This window comes from Numida meleagris, chromosome 7, assembly GCF_002078875.1.
Source record: "Numida meleagris isolate 19003 breed g44 Domestic line chromosome 7, NumMel1.0, whole genome shotgun sequence".
In the NCBI taxonomy this organism is placed as follows: Eukaryota; Metazoa; Chordata; class Aves; order Galliformes; family Numididae; genus Numida; species Numida meleagris.
In genome coordinates, this window is record NC_034415.1 from 28,334,961 (window position 1) to 28,355,260 (window position 20,300).

The 20,300-nt window shown below is 43.0% G+C and overlaps 1 protein-coding gene across 3 annotated transcripts in view; it reads left to right on the forward strand.

The window, feature by feature from the left end:
* The window catches only part of CACHD1 (cache domain containing 1), a 92,346-nt gene that overhangs the window by 45,152 nt on the left and 26,894 nt on the right, over nucleotides 1-20,300 (forward strand). For all 3 annotated transcript variants that reach the window (XM_021404232.1, XM_021404230.1, XM_021404231.1), the window contains exons 4-7: nucleotides 7,622-7,728; nucleotides 15,805-15,931; nucleotides 18,063-18,207; nucleotides 19,459-19,675. In XM_021404232.1, the coding sequence (XP_021259907.1) occupies nucleotides 7,622-7,728; nucleotides 15,805-15,931; nucleotides 18,063-18,207; nucleotides 19,459-19,675 (596 nt within the window). The remainder of the gene's footprint in view (nucleotides 1-7,621; nucleotides 7,729-15,804; nucleotides 15,932-18,062; nucleotides 18,208-19,458; nucleotides 19,676-20,300) is intronic.

Consider the following 20,300-nt stretch of genomic DNA (forward strand, 5'->3'; position numbering starts at 1 on the left):
TTCCATACCTACCCTCACATATGGGCCATATTAGTGCCCATGAAGTCAGAGTGTGGCACCTAATTCCCCTTTGCTGTGCTGTGGCCAGGTGCAGGAGGAGCTTGATGGCACTGAGATGAGTACAGCCCGTGCCATTGCTCCAGCCAGGCAGGGTTAACACGGGTAAAGTGCTCCGGGCTCCTAGGAAGGTAGATTGGTAAACTGATGGGAGATAAGGAGAATGGAAGTCAAGTGACACGAATCTACTAATCCTTGAAGAAATCCCTCCTGGAAATGTAAGGCTGTGTGTTTCCTCACTAATAAAGGCCGCCGAAGAGGCTATGAAAACAGATTTCAGGCAGTCTCCAGACATTCTCTATTAGGGTTGAATTGGGTGGTCATTTAAAAGACAATATTTTAATTAAAGTATCTTTCTGCTGAAGGGGATAACACCTTTGTGTACAAGAGGGTATCTCCTGTTCATCACGAGACACCTCTATACCATGAAGGCCCTCACTGGGTTCACAGAGTCCTAGAATAGCTTGTGTTGGAAGGGAACTTAAAGCCCCACCAGCTCAGGCTGCCCGGGGCCCATCCATGGCCTCGGGCACCACCAGGGATGGGGCACCCACAGCTCTGGGCAGCCTGTGCCCAGAGCCAGTAAAAATGGTGTTGGATTGGATAGTAACGAGTGGATCAGATAGGTTAGTTATACTGGGTATTCGCAGATGAAGGAAAATCAAACACTTTCCACACAAAAGAAAAGAGTTTATTTGATGGTGTGTGTCGTGCTGGAGTGATCATAGCCTGATCATTTTCACTGCTGGCTGTCTGGTATGGAGAGCTTTCAGAGGTGGGTTATGCAGGCCCCGCTTCACCAGGTAGGGTAAAGGCACGGTCACACAGCTGGGCATGGGCAGGTGCTGTTTGTGAGCACGTGCTTTACAGAATTGGCGTTCTCAGCACGTCAAAGCCCTGTGTAACTGCAGTGAGATGGCTTCCCCCTCCACCCCCTCCCAAAAAAAAGAAAAAAAAAAAAAGAGGCTATAGCTTCTTATTCAGTTGCATTTATTAGGGAACGTGCAGCTGCCTCTGCAGCTTTTCCAGCAAAAAGGCAGAGAGGGCATTTTTGAAGGGAATATTGCTAAGCCAGGCCCCATCTGCTCCTCCCCTGCCCTGCTCTGGCTCCCAGTGTGCCACAGCAGTGCTGTCCTGGTGTGTGCTGGGAATGTCCCCCCGTCTCCTTGCCCCCTGAGGACAGACGTGGGTTCTGCTGCTGGAGTCCACGGAGAATTGTCGCAGGTCTCCTGGAGATGCACCTTGCTTTATGTTAATGCTTTACTGCTAACGTATGTGTTTCGAGGCAGCTGGAAATCTGGTTTTGTTCCTTATTTAACAGTAGTGATAAGTGCCTAAGGAATGCATTTTATCTAAATTTGTGAAAGGAGATGGAATGGAGAAATATTTGTTGGCAGCGCCGTGTTACGCACCCGTAGCAGAGCTGTTTGAGTAGGTGAATTTACAAACCTATGTTTGAAAATCATTTACTCCCGGGCTGTGGTGCCGCCTTCAGAAGTGGTCTGGATTTTCCTTTTTAAACAGATGGTTAAATATTTGCTAACGCAGTTCAGTTTTATCGCAGCTCCTCCAGTGTTTATCTTTCCTCTCTGAGCAGTCAAGTGGGAGATAACGGGGATCCATTCAGTTGCTGCAATATCTTAAGAGCTGCACTTCCAAAGCAGAAGTGGGTGGGCCATGCTGAAGGAAATTTAAGATGCATTTCCTCTTCTTATGGAGTATCTGCAGTAATGAGTGTGGGTTTCTAGAAAATGCAGGCACTATGCATGGGGCCAGCTGTGGCACCTTGGTTTTGTTCAGGAACTGCGGCAGGAAATAGTTTAGGAAATGGCTAAATACGTTTTACATTCAAATATACTTGGACTTTTCCAAGCAGGAGTTGAAGTAATTAGGACAACTTCGAAGCCTTGCCCTAAGAAACCAGTGAACGGAGTCATCAACAGCTTGTTAATGAAACTGATCAGACAGAAATTGTTTTACCAACATTCTGTCTGAGTGTGGTGCTTCCTATTGTATCCAAGTATTTAAGCACGTAAAATAAGAGTGGAGATCTTTTCCTACTATCAGGAAGACGTGCTTAGCTGAGAATCTAAAACGAAACGCTAAATTGTCGTTGAACTTCCATCATTTCATTTGCATACTAAAATTGTCCTGAAATTGGTATCGACGTAATGGGACAGAGCAAAACGAGTTTCAGAGCAATGCGAGCCCCTCAGCCACTGCTCAAATGTCACTTCTGTGCGCTGCTCCCTTATTTTTCCCCAAACTGAAACTGTCCAAAGGAGGCTGATTTACACTGCAAATTCCAGCCAAACAAAATCCAATTGGAGCTCACTTGAACGCTGTTTTGATGTAAGATTCAAAGCTCCTGCAAATTTATTTTATCTCCTGCATTTGCTGATCTCCTGCTTGTAAATCCTGTTGAAGGAGAATAAAAATGAGTGCAGCCTGATGGGAATTAAATGTCTGAAGTTCAAAGCAGTTTGCACATCAGAGCAAACGTCAATCAAGTGAACATCTTGCAAGCCAGGCAGGGAGCGCGTTTCTCCATGGGGAAGAGATCAAAGTGGGAGTCGCTGCTCTGTTTGCTCCCTCGGGATGCAGTTTCGATCGGTTGTTCATTAAAGTGAATCCAGAAGGAAGGGATTTTTAGGGAGAGGGGGGTGGGGGAACGGGGCTGGTCTTGAAACTGAATTTCAGCCAATGTTTTGGTTTTTTTTGTTTTTTTTCCCCTCTTGTTTAAGTAAGTACAAAAACTAATTACATCTAAATGTAGCATTGTGGGTTTTTTGTTTTTTTTGTTTTTTTTCTCCTGGTAAGGATTTTGGAGGATGTCCATAAGGGTTGGCTGTGGCATTGTAAGCTTTGGAGCCAAATTCCAAAAGCGGTCTCGGTCAGACAGCTCTGTTGCTCGCTTTGCCCGCTCTGCTGTCTTTTCCACAAGCACAAGTGGGAAACACTCTTAAAAATTCAGCCTTCCTCGTACAGAGAGCAGTAGTGATCGATGCTTGCCTGTAAATCCTGAAAGACAAATCTGAAATAACTTCTTCCAAAATAAATGACGTGAAGATGTGCGCAGCTCCTCTAGAAAATGTGCCTCGTGTATGTGCATCATATGGAACATGTACGTACACCGTAGGAAAGGTACGGCCAGGGAAAGCAGTGTTGGCTGCAAACACCCATTGCAGCACCGAGGCTTTGGATTTAATTCATGCTTTAATGTTGAAGATCACCAAGTTACGTGTTTAATAGCATGTAACTGAAACAGCTGAGAGGCAGCCGAAAGAAGCACATGGGAAATTCTCCACCGTGATGAAAATGAGTGCGTATGTTGAAGTGTCATCTTGCCACAGTGCTGCCTCTCCAGGTTCTGTCCTGGGCTCCTCGAGCACCCACACCTTCAGCAGGAGCTGCTCTCCTCCGGGTCCGTGTGTCACACAGGCAGCTGCGTCCTGCAGGATGCAAAAACAGGCATTCCAAGGTGAGCTGCACCCCATCCGCTCAGCTCAGAGCGGAGGATGACAGCTCTGTCTGAGGGCTGGTGTTTAATTCATGGCGTTATAAAAAATTCCTCTTCTGCATGTTTTATTTATACCGCTTTCCCTTTAACTTTATTCTCCTTTTGCTACGTGTATACTGTAGAAAGAGAAAGGAGGGCTGGCTAGGCTGCAGGACTTATTTGCTTTCCCTTCCCACCTCTGCTGCTGATCATTTGGGCATCTATCCCTTCCTTGTCCTGATGGGCAACAGAATACTCAGTAACAAAAGCGCAGGGACTTGCCTGTGTAGATTTTCTCGCATTGAAAAGCTTTGGCATGCTCCAGTAAGGGGAGCAATGCAAAGAGGCTGAGGCAGGGCAGCAAGAGGTGGAGGTGTCCACGGGGTGGCCATGGCTTCAGGGGGCTGCTGGGGTCAGTTCTTCTGTTTTTGCCTTCCTAGAAGTGGGCCAGAAATGCACCTGACGGCCATCTGCTCGAAACCCCTGCTAAGATCTGCCGTGAGCGAGAGATCTGAAATGCAGCTCGGCAGCTTTCAGTGCGCGAGGAAGCGGTGGAGCAAAATGCTCAACGTTTTAAATCCATTGGGATGCAGGCTCCCCGCTGGGTAACTCGCAGGCAGTAGTGTGAGTGGAGTGAGAGCTGCATGGCACGATGCACGTGTTGTTCTGAGAGAGTGCGGGAGGTGATTTGGGCAAAAAGTAATGTAAGAGCAGAGGAAAATTCCAGGTGATTTTGAATCAAAACTCAGCGTTTATTGAGACGTGAATAATGTTAGTTGCTAACGAGGTATCCTGCTGCCGTGGCTAATAGATTTTGATGGGAGCACTGGGGCAATTAGCTAACATCCTGAAAAGTCGTTATCCTTCCCTGAGAGTTTGTTCGGGAGCCTCCCTTGGAAATATTTCCTTAGCACTGAGATGTGTAATTTGCCGTCCCTAGCTCTTCCCCAGCTCATTTTGCCCAAAGATCAACACGGACTTCGTGAAGCCCATCCTTTATTAATTAATCTCAATCCTAAGATTCCTTATCCAACAAAAGGATGAGCACCATTTCTGCTTGCTGGGTTTGTGTTTGTGTGCACTGATGCGGCTGTCGAAGGCCTGAGGTGTGGGGAATATTGCAAAGAGAGGAGAGAGAACCCACGTGTGTCCCCCTGCTCTGGGACTTTCTCTGTCTGTACAGAGAGAAAAAAGCAAAAATGTTCACTCTGTGCATATTTATATCTACATGGTAGAGATTTTCAACATCAAAAAATGTATCTTTTCAGTATTTTTATATATTAGAGCTATGTTTAAACTGCGGCTATTCTAAATAACTCTTACAGAATTGTCCATGTGGAGGGCACTTAATTACATCCAAAATAAGCACAGTTTCCTTCTCACTTTCCCTTTCTTTTAAGTCTTTTGAGAGGGGGTCGTGAAGCGTTGGTACCTCAGTAACTTTGTGCACCGACTCATTCATCACTTTTATGACTAATATAATCACATTAAAATGTGTACAGTGTTTATGAATATTGATTTAACAGCGTGCCAGCTTAAGGAGACACTATTTTCATTGATGCTTCTATGCAACAGTTTAGAAGTTTAACAATCAGTAATCAATAATGAGGTTTTTTTGCATATTCAAAAATTAATTAGGTTCTCTTTGGAAAGAGCCTCTGCCCTCTTGAGCTCGAGCCATGTAATAAAACTGGGCTTCTCGTGACTCTGCAGCATCATGTTTAACCTGATGCAAAGACCGAAGAAATAAGTGTCTGTGGTTTTGTTGTGTGTTTGCATAAAGGACTGGTTATTTGTGAATCAGGAAATCATTCAGGAGTGCACTCCTAAGCTCTCAGGAAATGACTCCTCCACTTGAAAAGTGCACTTTTGAACGTGGGGAAGGCTGTGCTGCACTCTTTGCTTGGAAGCTGAGCCTCTCCTTTAAGCAAAAAATGTGGCCCAGCCTCAAGAGTGGCTGTGCTGGCACAAGTGGTGCACAGAATGCCAGCCCACGATCTCTTTGTGCAGCAGTGCTGCTTGCAGCGAGCTCCTGCGCCCGCATTCACTCGTTTGGTTTTGTGATGCCGACGTTTCTGCAAGTGGATCCACTTATATACAGAAGTGGTGATCTTGAGCTTAGTAACAAATACTTCTAGTCTTCACAGATCCCGCCTAAGTTGTACAAGGTTCTGCTGTGTCCCACGTGTGAGTATCCCATAACCAAGAGATGGGCTCACAGCAGGTCCTCTGTCTGGCTCTCCTGGGGAAGCTGCTTCATTTCTTTAGGAGGAAAGTGCTTTGAACAACGGGACTGAGAGAAAAGATACTGGAGTAGGAGGGATTTAGTTTGCTTTAAGAGACTTGCTTCCTGCAGTCAGAACATGACATTTCCTTGCGCTAACCAGTTCCATCTGTCTGTGGCCTCAGTTTTTGTTTCTGTTAATTGTTGTTTTAATGGGATGATTTAGAAGCACGTTGTTTTATTATCTGTTTGTGTCTAGGAAGCCCACCAAGTGCCCTACAAGGACAGAATGAGGCGATCCATCTCGCTCTGTTTTTACTGGGCTCCATACTTGGTGCAACTTTCTGAATTTCAATTTCTCAATTACAATTTTCAGCCAGCAGAATGGTGTTTGTTTTCTTTTTCAGCTTTGCCCCCAATATTTTGGGCTTCTATTATGTTGTAGCACACGTGTGTGTATTTTTAGGTATGCCTGTATATGTATGTGTACATGTGTATGAAAAAATACAACAGGTTAAACATCTATGTGCAGTTGGCAATAAGCAACTAAATTTAGAACGTTTAGTGTGTCTTCAATGTATACATGCTTTGAGCTAAAGTGAAAGCATTAGAATGGCGCTGGGTGAGGGCTGTATGCATGTATGTAAGTTATGGAGGTGCCATTGATATTAATCAAGTTGGTTGGGATCTTTTGACATAGATATATTTTAATATTTGCTATTGTAGTCTTGGCAGCATTGAACAAACTCCAGCTCTGCCCATTTTCTCTCCAAGACTTGCTTCTTAACAGCCAGCGTTACAGTAAGGCTCCTCATCCAGGACGTGATCTTCTGCATTCCTCGCTTGCAGTTTCTTGTCATTGTTCAGAAATAGATAGTAGAAAAATCTTTCAGAGGAGGCAAATAGTTTCTGAAGCCCCAGAATTATCGCTGTAAGTCAAATGGCATCAAACATTCAAGCTCACAAAGATATTAATGAGTAAAATTGGCCTATGTGAATGGTACGAAACTGCCTTTAAGTCTTTGAGAGCTTCAGAGGTGTTTACAGTTACTTAGAACCCTTTAAAACTCTTTTTATTTAAATTTGTTGGTTTCATTTGTTGGCTTCATTCGTTTTTATTGTCACTGCAGTTATGCACTAGATTACTTTTTACCCTGACTTGATGATACTGAAGGTCTTTTCCAGGGTGATTCTGTGATTCTACGATTTGAATTATGGATGCAGTGGAATTATTTTACCTAATAAAAACATCACAAAACTTCAGACTCAAGTTCCTTATTCCTTCAGAATATATATCCTCAAATATCAGTGCACAGAAAGTACGTTTAGTGTTGCTCTGCCTCCTAGATTTTTTTCCTAAGGGGATGAAGAAGAAATCCTTTTCTTCCAAGATATTTGGTATAATGTTATAATATTTCCTCTTTCACCTTTTAGTACTGGTGAAGGAGTCTCAGTAGAAAGACAAAAACTGGTTCAACCACAGGAAGAGACAGGTGCTGATGGCATGCCTAGATGCTGTGCATCTATCCCAAGCTGGAGTCTCTACTAATCTAGATGAAAGAGCTCAGTCTCTCATGATCATAGCTTCCAAGTAACACTGCAAGGAAAAACTCAGCCTGCCATGGTAAAGAGCAGATGCAGTCCAACCGTGATGAGTTTTCTGCCCTCTGGTCTTGGGCTTTGCAATTTTTCATGGATCCTTAAAATATGTATAATGCTGGAGTTTCTAAACTAATTATTTTTCATTGAGCCTTCAAAACTATTGATGTCCATTGTAAATGTCGTGTATGTTTATTAGGTAATGTCAGGTTGCTCTGCTAATGTTGCTGTTGTTGTTTCAGGTTCGACGGCAATTTTAACACCAACGTTTCTAGGACAATTAGCTGTGATAGACTGTCCACCACTGTCAACAGCAGAGCCTTCAATCCTGGACGTGATTTAAATTCTGGTAAGTAGTAGAGTTTGGGGTATTTTCCTTCTGTTACAGATTTTTTTTCCACTGGACTGCAACATTTCCTTGGCATAGGGAATTAGCACGGATTGCCATAGCAACAAGCTTTTATTTCTCCTTGAAACTGTCACAATGCTCGTAATTTGAGATTTCATGATTGAAAGACGATACCTAAAGTAATGCCCTTAGCCTTAAGTACTTTATAAAAATGTCATGAAGATTTGATTCCAGCCCACTGTGGATAATTTTGTTGTGGTTTATGCACTTTTTTCTTCTTTTTTTTTTCCTTCCAAGGCACTTTCCTTCCTAGGCATGTCTGCTTTGGCATCAATAGTGTCAGCTCTCGAAGAGGCCAAGCACAGAAGTTTCTCTGATCTTCTTAGCCCAGTTCAGCTAATGTGAGCCTGTGTTTGCAAAAGCTGCAAAATATCAGAACATTCTGAAATATTTCCTTTCTTTGTCTTCTCAAGGCATGTCTGTCTTCACTGTCAACCCATTCATTGCCTTGACACACTTCAAGAGCTAGGAATATGCTTTAGGACCAAATTCCTGTGATTGATCCCTGAGCAATTAAGCTTTTGTTTCTCCAGTGCGTCACAGATTTGTGTATTTTTCTTTATTTTTTACATGATCAACTTGCATCAATGCATGGCTTTCAGGTTCCTTACTAGTGCTTTTGTCTAGCTGTTTTATCTTGCTTTTCAACTTTTTATGATGACAGTGCCATAAATTAGAGCACACTACAGATTTTGGTTGTAGATGTCATTTAGCGTAAGTTTGGGTTTGGTTGTGTTTTTCCTTGTTTGGATTTTTCTGGTGGTTTTTGGTGTCGTTGTTTTGATAAGTGATGCAGACTTACAAGAATGTTTTTGATTTTAATTCTCATGAATCTTTTGGAATAAAGTGCCGGTTTATTTATTTACAAAAAAAAAAAAAAGCCAAACCAAAACAGCCCCCACATGTTCCTTTCCATCCCATGCACTGTACACCACATCTTGGCTGCAGGTGCTGGCCAGACAAGCTGATTTCCTGGTATATGTCTCATCACCATCATTTCTGTGGTGCTTTCTATCCTTAAGCTATGCAGGCTTACTGTGTTCCACTTACAGGATCTCTTCATTAAAAGAAGTATATCTTTATTATTAGTAGAATGTTTAAAATCACATTTTTATTAATCGAAATAGTTTTTGAATGCGCTGCTCAGTAAAAGCATAGCACTGAATGGATGAAACAGGAGAAAAACTCTTTATTTTTCTACTGCAGAACCTGTATGTAAAAGAATACATTAAAAAGTGTTCTTTCTTCTGGAGCAGTGGAAAACACATAGCCTAAGCTACAGGTCCCCTTTGAATGTTGTTTAAATTTCTGGATAGAATTGTTACAAACCCAAAGGAAGCCTATGGCGTAGGTTCTCACTGTCCAGACTTGAGTGCCTCTTCTTCCCTTGCCTCTGCCTTGAAAGCTTCCTCCAAAAAAATAATGAACAAAAAAATGGCATGGGCACTAAAGGGCAGTGGAAGGCAAGAGGGAATTGGAGAGAAGGTAAGAAGCTCTCAAACTCAGCCTTTGGTGGGATGTTTTCTACCGTGAGAAGATGTCCTCAAGAGAGAAATGCAGCAGGAAGACTGAAATGGGGCAGAAAAGGGTTTCTTTGAGAACCAGCTGCTGATAGGTACACACGTAGTGAAACCAGAGGTTTGCTGGAGGTGAGCTGCAAGCAATGAATACCCTCAATCCTCTCCTCCTTTGGTGAAGTTACTTTGCAGTCTGCTAGGCAAGGCATTCCACCTTCCTTTCCCCATTCCTCAGCTGAGAATGTGCTGTGTTGCTGTGCAGGTGTTCAGGGTTTGGAGGAATGGGGTGTGGGTGGTGCAGGGGGGAGAGCTGTGGGGCTTTGTGTGAGCAGTGGGGGCTGTATTGGTGGTACCCAAAGCTCTTGCTCACACGCTCACAGGCCACAGCCTATTGTGCCAAAGGAGCAGTCCTCCCCCCAAAAACATGCTCTCCTGAAACAATAGCTGGCTTTAGGCAGATGGGAGATGTAAACAGACCTGGAAGCAGTTCAGGTTGGAAGGACAGAGTGATCTCAGTATCCTTGCAGCTGGGAAGATTGCAGTAAGGTTAGAATTGGTTTTTAAAAGTACTTAGCTTTTGTCATCTCTCTCTCCATGGCTCATTACGTAGTTCCTTGGTACAATTTACCTTAGAGGACGCACATAGGAGAGAACACTTTGTCTGTGCAGGAGCTGTTTCTGAATGAACCTATGTAAATGTATTTGTTCTTTCTAAACTAAATCTCCCTTTGAAAGAGAGTGAAGATCAAGCAACAAAAGCTTTCCCTAATTTTTCATGCTCCTCTCTTCAGTGTCCCCATGCAGTGCAAGTGAGAATATCTGTTGCACTTTGAATCCAGACTCTACCTGAATTATTTTCCTGCTCTGAAAAGCCTTCTAAGAGCTGCTGGTGCTTCAGGGTGTTTGGATCATGTGTTTTCTCTCCTGCCTCGCTTTGCTCATTCGAATTTCAGGCAGACTGGGCAGCCACACCTTCCCCCAGATTGTGCCATGCTGGCTCTTCCATTGGACACACGTGCTGGGGGGGACCCCACGCTTGTCAGCCTTCTAGGGAAAAGGTTTGAAAGCCCTCTGTTCCCCCAGCTCCAAGAGCAGGAGCTCCTGTACTCTACTCTCATTTGCCCACAGTTTCTGTAACCAGGCTGGCCAGTCCATCTGCCAGCTCGTCTTCATGAATGGGCTGATCATTTCATTCTCAATGTAAACCAGTTCCCATGGGTATCTCTCTTTCCCTGCCTAAGTTTTGCCTACGAAATAATCTGTCCTATAAAAAGCTCTCGGTCAAACATAAATTTAAACTCAGCTGTGCTTGGCCTCGATCTCAGTGCTTTAAATGTTAATCTTGGCTGGCTCCACGCACAACGTAAGAAAGTGGGGTTGGAGTGGGGAACTTGTAGATGTTGGAAGGGAATGGAATCTGCACCACAGGCTCCAGGCAAGCCACAGGACCCGAGCCTTGGAGAGCCCCTGGTGCAAGCAACAAGCTTGGTTCCTAGGCAGAACAATTTGTTAAAAAGGGTAAGCGTAGCTCAGGAAACTTTCAACAATAAACAATTTTTTTTTTGCTGCAATCTTTTTCAATTGGAATTTTATAGCATAGGAAATAAACATAACCATAGGGGAAGGGAGGAGGAGGAAAAAAATATATGCATTTCTCGCAGCCCTTAAGAAATTCTGCTTTTGCCACTTTTTTTTTTCTTGAGGTTAGGTGGGGGTTTTTTGGTTTTGTTGTTTTTTTTGTTTGCCCTTGTTAGTCTTGGAAACGGCTCGTTTTATCTTGGCTCGAGATTTCCATTTGGATTCCTTTTTAGCCATTACTACAAAATAGATAAGGAGAGAGTTTTTATTCTTCAGATGGAATCACAGGCTTCAGTCGGCTAGATTAAGAGATCTGTCCTCACCATATGAATAACCCTTTACTTATTAAACGACAGACTTGTGCCCAGCGCCAGTGCATTATGTTATCAGATTCCTCGTTCTTTATCTTTTTGAATAAACAGGGAACCAGTAAATCTTTCATGTTCTCAGCCTCCAAAATATCCAAATGTCTGTTTCAAATCAGGCACTGTTAGCAGAATGCTCTTCCCCAGGAAGATGTGGGGATGGGATGAGGTTTCTGTTGAAGGCCTTGTTGTCATGTCCCACCTGTGACACTTGGTCAGTCGAAACCTTGGGTGCAGTGGTCGTGCTCCTTATGTTGCTATACTTGGAAATGATAGCTCAGGTGGGTGAAAGCAGTTGGGTTAGCACTCCCTCCAAAGACTTCCCATCCGCTCAAGTCTTTTTAAGCTAGAAAGCTGGGCTCACTCCTGTAAATGAAGGGTTTGTTACCTCTTTGCCCTTCAGAGCCAAAACAGCTCCCCAAGAGCGTGCTGGCCTCACGCCGAGCTTGTGCCATCAGCAGAATTTTAATTGGGTCTTTTATTTCTGGTGAAAACACATGACCCCCAGAGTACAGCTTGAGTCAGAAAATCCTGGATCAGGCCTGTGGGTCTGGAGAATTAGGGTACATCTTATAAAATAAGCATGTTTGCTGTCCGCTGCTGTTTCTGAGGAACACTGAAATATTTTCAGAATGGTTATTTTCAAAGGAGGTTCTTCTCAGAAAGAACTGTAGTATGCAGTATGCAGTCAGCAGTATTCAGCTTTTTTCTTTTGCGTGGTGAGAACCGTGAGGTCTACAGCTCCATGAATGTAATGGTGAAGAAGAGGACTGTAAGAAACTCTTTTATAATGAGCAATTATGTTCAGCAATTCCTTCTTCTCTTTTTTTTTTTTTTACTGTTTGTGCTTCTCTTTGAAGATTAATTAGTTAATGATTTGACTGTCCTTTGAAGATGTAAAGTGGTATCTAGAAGTGCTAAGTGTTATCATATCGCATTCCCTTTGAAGTTTTATAAACTATCACACAGGACTTTAGAAAGAAAAGTCCTTTTTGCCTCCTTAGATATTTATAATTAGAGGGAACGATGATTCAAATACTCTCATGCCAATACTCCCCACCTACTTCTGGCTGCAGCAGTTTGGGGTCAGCTGATGCCTCGTGGTGGTGGAGGGGCAGAGGCTTTGCAGCGGCTTGGTGCTGCTGGGCATGTGTATCCCCAGGCTGTGCCTCCAGTTAAGGGTGCCACTGAGATTTTGCATTGAGACTTGGATTCTGCCTTCCTTCAAGCGGCGAGATATCGAGGCTGGGTCTTGATTTAGTGGTGACGTTCAGTTTAGAAGAGAACAAATTATCACATGCAATCGGTAACACCAAACAGTTTGTAATTTGTGTTACAGCAGGGAGGTGGGTAGCTGATTGCACTTGGAAGAATGACTTGAAAGAACCAGAAGGTGAGAAAAGTAGATTGGTGTTTGGGTTAAAATGGGAGCCACGGGTCTTAGCAAGCATATGGTGGCCTAGGAAATGAGCAGCAGTGAAGTGCCCTGCGACATTTCTCCTAGTGCTGCCGTAGAGGTCACTTGGACACGTTTAGCCTCCAGCCCTAGGCAGACAACTCGCAGTATGCTTTTTCTTGGGGTCTTTTGATTGTATAACCTGTCCAAAGCCTGGCTTGGCTGCAGAGCTGAGGTGGTAATTAAGTACAGGTGAGCAGTTGGAGTGAGAAGCTTAGGGTAAGTGAGGACTGTCAAAAAAAGATTAAAGAGCGTTTGCTGGGTGTCCTGGCAGAGACCAAGAAACCTGGAGATGTCTGCAGGGCACTCCTGCATCTTTAGTAGGTGGAAAATAACAGTGTACCTGAAGAGAAAAAATAAGTATTTTTCAGCTTCTGCTTATCTCCTGGGAGCTCCTCTGCTGTGGTCATAGGAAAAAAGAAGTAAGCAAAGAGTTACGATAAAATTAGTGGTGTCTGGGGAAGGAGAATGGAGCTGATGCGCAGCCAAAGGAAAGCATGAGCTGGGCTGTGTGAAGAGGAAGAGCAGCAGAGGAAGGACACCGAGGCAATGAGGACTTTGAGGCTTGAAAACGATTATTTTATTGGGAAAATGAATGCTTCTAATTCCAGCTGCTCTCATGGGAAAGCTAATACAAACCATGGCCTTCTGGGAATGAGACCTTTATCTCCAGTGTAAGCAGTGATTTTCAAAATTCCTTTAAATTATAAATACCTTTATTTTAATGCTGTTGGTGACATTAAACTGGACAAGCAGTTTTATCCGAGCTTTAGCTGAATGTTCAAATCTGAAAAATATCTGAAAGTATTTTTCAAACTCTGTAAGCCGTAAGAAACACTTAAGTCCTAGAAACTCAGCCTCTTTATAATGGCAGTTATAACTGGGCAGTGTCATTAAGGGGCTAGGTAGAGCACTGCTGACTTCTGAGGGCAAGTTGACTCCCTGGGGATGTGAGCAGCTCATAACCTGCAAGAGTGACCTGAGAGACAGTGTTGTTTAAAAACAAATTTTGAAGAAATTATGAACTACATACATATATTGATAGATATGTATATATGTGTGTACCTATCCATCTGTGTAGCCAAGGTTTTGATGCTTTTTAAGCAGCTGGGTTTGTTTGTTTTGTTCCCCCACTTGAAGCGTTATCTTTCAGCTTGATAAAAGGTTATCAAATACTTTCCTGGGTCCCCACAGCCATGGCCGTGCATCGTGTTCCGCTCTGGGTTGGCACATCCTCAAGGAGATCAGAAGCGATGCTGGGTTTTTGCAGACAAGATTTTGGAGAGGAGAAGACAGGTGCTGTGGAGGAGGCTGAGGAGAGGAATTTCTGGAAGTCCTAGCTGTAAAAGCTAGAAACTCTGCCTGGCTTAGATTTATTTCATTTATAATGAAAAGTGATTTTTATTTTTCCCCTAAAGTTTCCATTTTGGCGATATTAAGTTTTCACGTTGCTGTGTCCCTGCCGAGCAAAACTGCTCATCTGTGACCAAGGAAACCTGCTTTTTTTTTTTTTTTTTTTTTTGCAAAACTGATAAACTTGCTTCATCTCATGTGTGAGGCCAAAACAAGGATTTCAGTTTAGTGAGAGCTTGAGTGAAACAAATGGTATTTGCAGATTGCTTGGACTCCTGGTTGTAGGATCATGGCTGCTTCCTTCCAAAGCCTGCAAATTCTTGAGAAAAGCAATGCATGCTCTTAAGCATCACTGGGTTGGTGTTACCTCCACTCAGGGCAGAGAGAAATGAGCTCAGACATCTGTGTGGGAACTGGATGCCATGTTCTTCTGTTCCTTCCTTGGTCCTCTTCCTCATCTCATCCCATCAGGCAGCAATGTCTTCAAAGCAGGGGTTGTGCAAAGCTGCTGCGTCGTGAGGAGTCTGGTGTGCTGCAGCCGTGGCTGTCACTGGGACTGGGGGGCACTGTGGAAATATGAACAGCTGCAGCAAAAGAGGGGGAACAAAGACGGTGGTTTTTGCAGGGTAATTGCTCTGAGCTGAATGTTGGGAGAACATCGTGGCTGCAGCCAGTCCAGGAAACTCGAGAAAGCGCAGAACTGTTGTGGATGTGAACTGAAACCATAGGCTGCTTGGGTATTTTGTTGTCGGGCATCTGGCTGAGGTTTGAAATGCACCCTGCAGTGATTTCCAACCCCAGTATTGGGGTATTTGATAATGAATGAGGTCGAGGAGATGAAGCTGTCTGGGCAATTTTCAGCCTCACTCCAAAGAGGAATGCCAAAAACAAAATGCTCAGTAGAAGGTACAGAACTGTACATCACAGCTTCCCTCTGCCAGTTCAGTTCTCCCAAGTTCCACAATCAAAGGCCATGATGGGAGCAATGACAGGGAACGCTTCCTCCCCTCCCTTTCTAGCGCATTTTAATCTTAAACATTGTTAGGTGAAAACTACAGAATTCAAACATCTAACTTTATTTTCAGTTTGCTACAAGCAGAGATGATGATTTTCCCTACAGTGAAGATAATTCTCCCTGTTTTTTTTAACCCTTTCAGCTGTTTCTATATGGTCAGATGTTCTTTGACCCACATTTTTGTGTAAAACTTATGCCTACCTAAAGTTACACCTACATAGTTTACATCTACGTGTTTCGTGTAGACATAATCTGTTTTAAAACAGATGTCAGAAGAGGTAATATTAATAGATGAGGTTACAGAGATGTAAGCAGCAAAACCTGTTTTATCTTTTGGGGTTACGTCAAGGTAATAAACGTACATTTTTTAAGGTTTTTTTTCTTTATGAAAACTCTGTTGTGTTTATCACTGTGTGTGTGTGTATATATGTATACAACATAATTGCTTTAATCTCTTCGTTTCTCCTGCCTTGGCTTCTTCAGACCTGGTTGTACTTCAGAGATTCAAAAATGTTGTCCCATTAACCCCTACCTATCTCATCCCATGTTAGGTTTCTAAAAGACTTGAGCTGTTTGCAAAGCAGATGTGAAGCTCTGGCAATCAGCTGGAGCTGCCTGTGGTTGGCCTTGGGACCTGCTGCTTCTTCTCCAAGTAGCTACGAGGCGTTTGTTCATCGTGCCCCCAAGTCTCACTTCCCTTTGTAACCCCACTTTTTCTTGTCCAACTTTCAGTTCTTGCTGATAATCTGAAGTCAAACCCAGGGATTAAATGGCAGTATTTCAGCTCAGAAGAAGGTATTTTCACCGTTTTCCCAGCCCACAAGTTCCGGTGCAAAGGCAGCTACGAACACCGTAGCAGGTATGACGTGACCCCTCATCTTTAGTGGGCAAAGCACTGAGATGGCATCCCTCAAGCACTGATTTCTTTCCAGTGTTTTGCTTTTCCAAGCCGACAGCATTCATGAGCAACTTCTATTGGAGCACCTCAGGTTTTCTTAGTTTTGTTTTTAAAAGTACTGGTTTTCATTTTTAAGAAACTAAAGTAAAATAAAATCACGCACAGGTTCCTCAGGTCTCCCAAACCGAATAAGTTATAAGTAGCAGTAATCTGTAAATTGTTTGTCAGCCCACAGGCAAGATTTGTATTTGACTCATACTTGGTCCGTGTTAACAAAGTAATAAGCACATACTGTACTGATCGGGCAGGCACATCGTTTTGGGGAAGGGGGCTGCAAGGGTGACAGCTTGGAAAGGCTGTGGGCAGGAGCACTTCTGCAACCTGCACCATCGTGGGCAGCTGGGAAGCAGCAATAGTGAACGTTTTCTGTTTCTACTCAGCAAATTGTGGGAAAAAAGGATCGAATGGTGACGTGGTTTTCCTGCTCAGGGTAATAACCTGCCTACTCTGTAAGCATGCAGCAAAGAGGTTGTGGTTTGGTATTTCTCCCCTGGCCTTTGCTGCCAATATTATGGGTATGAATTGAGTGGATTCTTCTGAGAAAGTCAGAAGAGAAAGCTTTAGTCACCATTAGGTCACACACTAGTTAATTGTACCAGTCAATCAGTCTGTGTGGGGGAAGCGTTAACCCGTCCAAGCACATTTCTACAGAGCTGAATGCACAGAGACCAAGCAGCGCTTGGGTTTCCTGACAGTGTTGAGCAACCAAGTGTTTACAGGTGCTATCTTCTGTGTATCATCAAAGCTTGAAGCTTGGGCTTGATTAAGTTTGCCGTGGTCTTGGAACGGTGCGATCTGAGGACGTGGGAGCTGGAAGTACCCAAGTCTCTGTCAGAATTTTGACACTAAAACCATTGGTGATTTCATACAAGTCACCTAATCGTGGCTTAGTATCTCCATAGCTAAATTAGAGCTTTTTTTTTGCTAGCATTTCCCTTAGAGGGTGGTTTGGACAGATTAATTAGTTAATGCTGAGCGCTTTGAAGATCAAACATGCCATTTAAGTTCTAGGTATTAGAACCAGTGAAGAGCTGCAGGCTGTTCTGCAATTTAGAACTGATTTGTGCCAGCTATTTGCTGCAGCGCCTTGTCTAAAATCTTCTGCTTTTCCTTGACTGTTAATAAGATTTCAGTGCCTTTGATATAATAAAATGCAGTGCCTGGAACACTTGGCTCTAAGTAGGTCTAAGCTAAAGAGAGAAAAGAGTTCTGTCTTCTTTTCCCCTCTCTTCTTGGTGAAGTTCCTCCTAATTTGTTCCATGTTGAAACCTTGGCAGTAGAGCTTGTGAAATCTTTCACGCATACCTCACAGTATTGAACTACATTTGAGCTCTGCTTCACTGCAACTGTGGTTTTTGATGTTAGCACAAATAGATGCACGCAGCACTGAGAGCCATGGCCAGGGGTGAGGCAGATGGACCCATGCGGTTCAGACTGTGCAGGCCCACAGGGTTGTGGAGCAAAACCCATGTGAAACCCTCCAGGGCACCAAGAGAAAACCCTTTCTTGGCCAGAAGCCTTCTCTTATTAAAATAAACCAGGCTCCCTATGCTAATACAACTCTACGCAGGTGCACAGGTTTTTACTTGTCACATTACCAGCAAATGCCAACCATTGCACTTGCTTTCTAATGTGAGTAATCTTCCTGGCACCCAGTGTTTATCATTAAGCAGTTCTTGCATGTCACACTTAGTCCAAAGCCTGGTGTAAGCTCTGCAAACAGGAGTCCTGAACAAGTGGCTGCTTCAGCAGAATTGCTTATTTCTAGCTGAAAGCAACTGCTGTGATACAGGGAGAAGGATCTGACACCATGCTTGGGTTAAAAACAAAAGGGAGTGGAAATTAGGGTGTTTTCTTAGGGTTCAGGTCCTCTGCTGGTCTCTTCTGGTGGAAACTTCCATAAAATCAAGGATTCCTTTTGTATTTCATTGTTTCTTCATGGGACTGTTTTTGTTTTTTGACTATTTTACTTACAAGCATTTTAGTGGAAGTGATGACTCACGCCATTGGTTTGCATTCCATTCTCCATCAGGCCTGTCTATGTTTCTACTGTTCGACCTCAGTCCAAGCATATCGTTGTCATTGTGGACCATGGGGCTTCAGTCACAGAGACACAGCTTCAGATTGCCAAAGATGCCGCTCAGGTCATTCTGAGCTCCATAGACGAACACGATAAGGTAAGCTTGCTGTATGCAACGAGAGGATTTTCTTTGTTTTTTTGGAACTATGCTTGATGTCTTCAGCCAAAGCAGTCTTTTTTAGCTTGTGGTCCGTGGACTCGTGGGGATCTGTGGTCTACCTCTAATGAGTGAAGAAGACGTGAACTCATGTTTGGAAGCCCGTGTTACTATGGCGGAAGCATTTGGGCATCTTGAAAAAAGTGAAAACCACTGATCTAAGGCAAAACCTTGTTTCTGAGTAATCCTTAAAGGCTCATTTGTCTTGGCACAGACTTTAGACGATGGTCAGCAGTGTGATACAGTGTGAAATCAGGAGAACCACTCTCTGAGCTTGATGACTTCTGAAGTATGAGGTTGCTTTGAGTAACTCATTTGTACCTCTGTGGCTGTCCTCTCGTGTGGAGAAAATGGAAAAGATTTATTCCACTCTTACACTGGAGTGATCTGAAACATATGTTACGATGTTTGGAAGATTCCCAGACTATAGTAGAAAAATGCTTATAGATTAGCAGAATTAATAGTATTGAAATGTGTCAAACATTCTTGTCTGAATATAGACCTGTAGTGAAGAAAATGAATTTGAGAGAGAGATTACTTGGTCAGTAGCTCAGTGGTTATGAAACCTGTTATACGAGTAAGTAATTACTGCTTTATTCTATGACTTTCTTGCATCAGTCATAATTCATAATAAAGTATGCCACTCACTTAATAAGGCTGGTATGTTATATGTATATTAATGCAAATGTTGCCACTACATGCCTGAACTTATTTGCAGGATAAAAATTGATGGTAGATTTGGCTTGCTTTGATTGAAACATTAAAAAACCATAACACTTCTGCTGTGAAAACTTCCTAGAGGGTTTTTTTTTCTTCTTTTTTTTTAATGTGTGCCCTCCACTTCTCTAAAGAAGCCCGAGGATTTACTGGAAATGCTTTCCACTGATTTTGTGTTCAGATATCTGCAGTCCACTTCGGTTTCTGCCCAGAACAGTGTAGTAACTATTATGTGTGAGCAGTGTGAAGCTGACTTCATCTGAGAAACAAAGACCAAAGTCTCTTTTTCTAGAAATCACCATAAGTCTAATCCTTTTCAAATTTGATGGATTTATGCCTCAAGCATTTATTTCTTAACAATTGAATTTTAAATCCACAGAATCTCTTCAGTTGGCTTATCATTGTGTTTTCTGTATTGGTTCGTAAAGAATTATAATTGGTAAGATAATCCAATATAGTTTCTTCTCTTTCAAGATCTCTGTGTTAACCGTGGCGGACACAGTAAGAACCTGCTCGCTGGATCAGTGCTATAAGACGTTTCTGTCTCCTGCCACTAGTGAGACAAAAAGGAAGATGTCCACCTTCGTTAGCAGTATAAAGTCATCTGACAGCCCCACGCAGCATGCAATAGGATTTCAAAAGGCTTTCCAGTTGATACGAAATACAAACAATGGCACAAAACTCCAAGGAAGTAAGTCTCTTCTGTAATCCCGATTATTTCTGAGGCTTGCACCTCTTTTTTTTAATTTCAGCTTCTCACTTTGACAGAGGCCAAAGGAGTGTAGTGTCCTGAATGTCCAGTAATTTAAAAAAGCTCATGTTTTGATTAAATAGCATTTACTTGATCCAAAATCTGCACAGGTGGCTGTGGAATGTGGCCATTCCCTGTTGATTTATTCTACTTGCTGACTTTCCTTTCTTTTGATCTGTAATATGAAATTGCAGGAGTGAACTGCCAATAACTGAGTTATTTGCTGGAGATGTCCAGAGGAATCCTTTAAATGAAAATGGCTGTTGCTGCAGATTCATTGACATGTTGCTAAAATGTATGTGTAGGGGTAATTCCCTAACGAATCCTAGGGAAGTTGTCCTTGCTCCTTAGGGAAAATTATTTCTTTGAGAATGCCAATTATGGGTGATATTTTATGGAATCTGAGGTTGGCTGGGTACATTTTCCTTCATCTAAGAATATCTTTCTGAATTTTGGTATATGCATTATGGGCTTTCTCCATCCCATTTCCAAGAGTGGGGTCTTTCATGTGTTTTTGCTGTAACGAGGATGTGGTGAAAGATGTGGAAAAGATGGATATGAAATG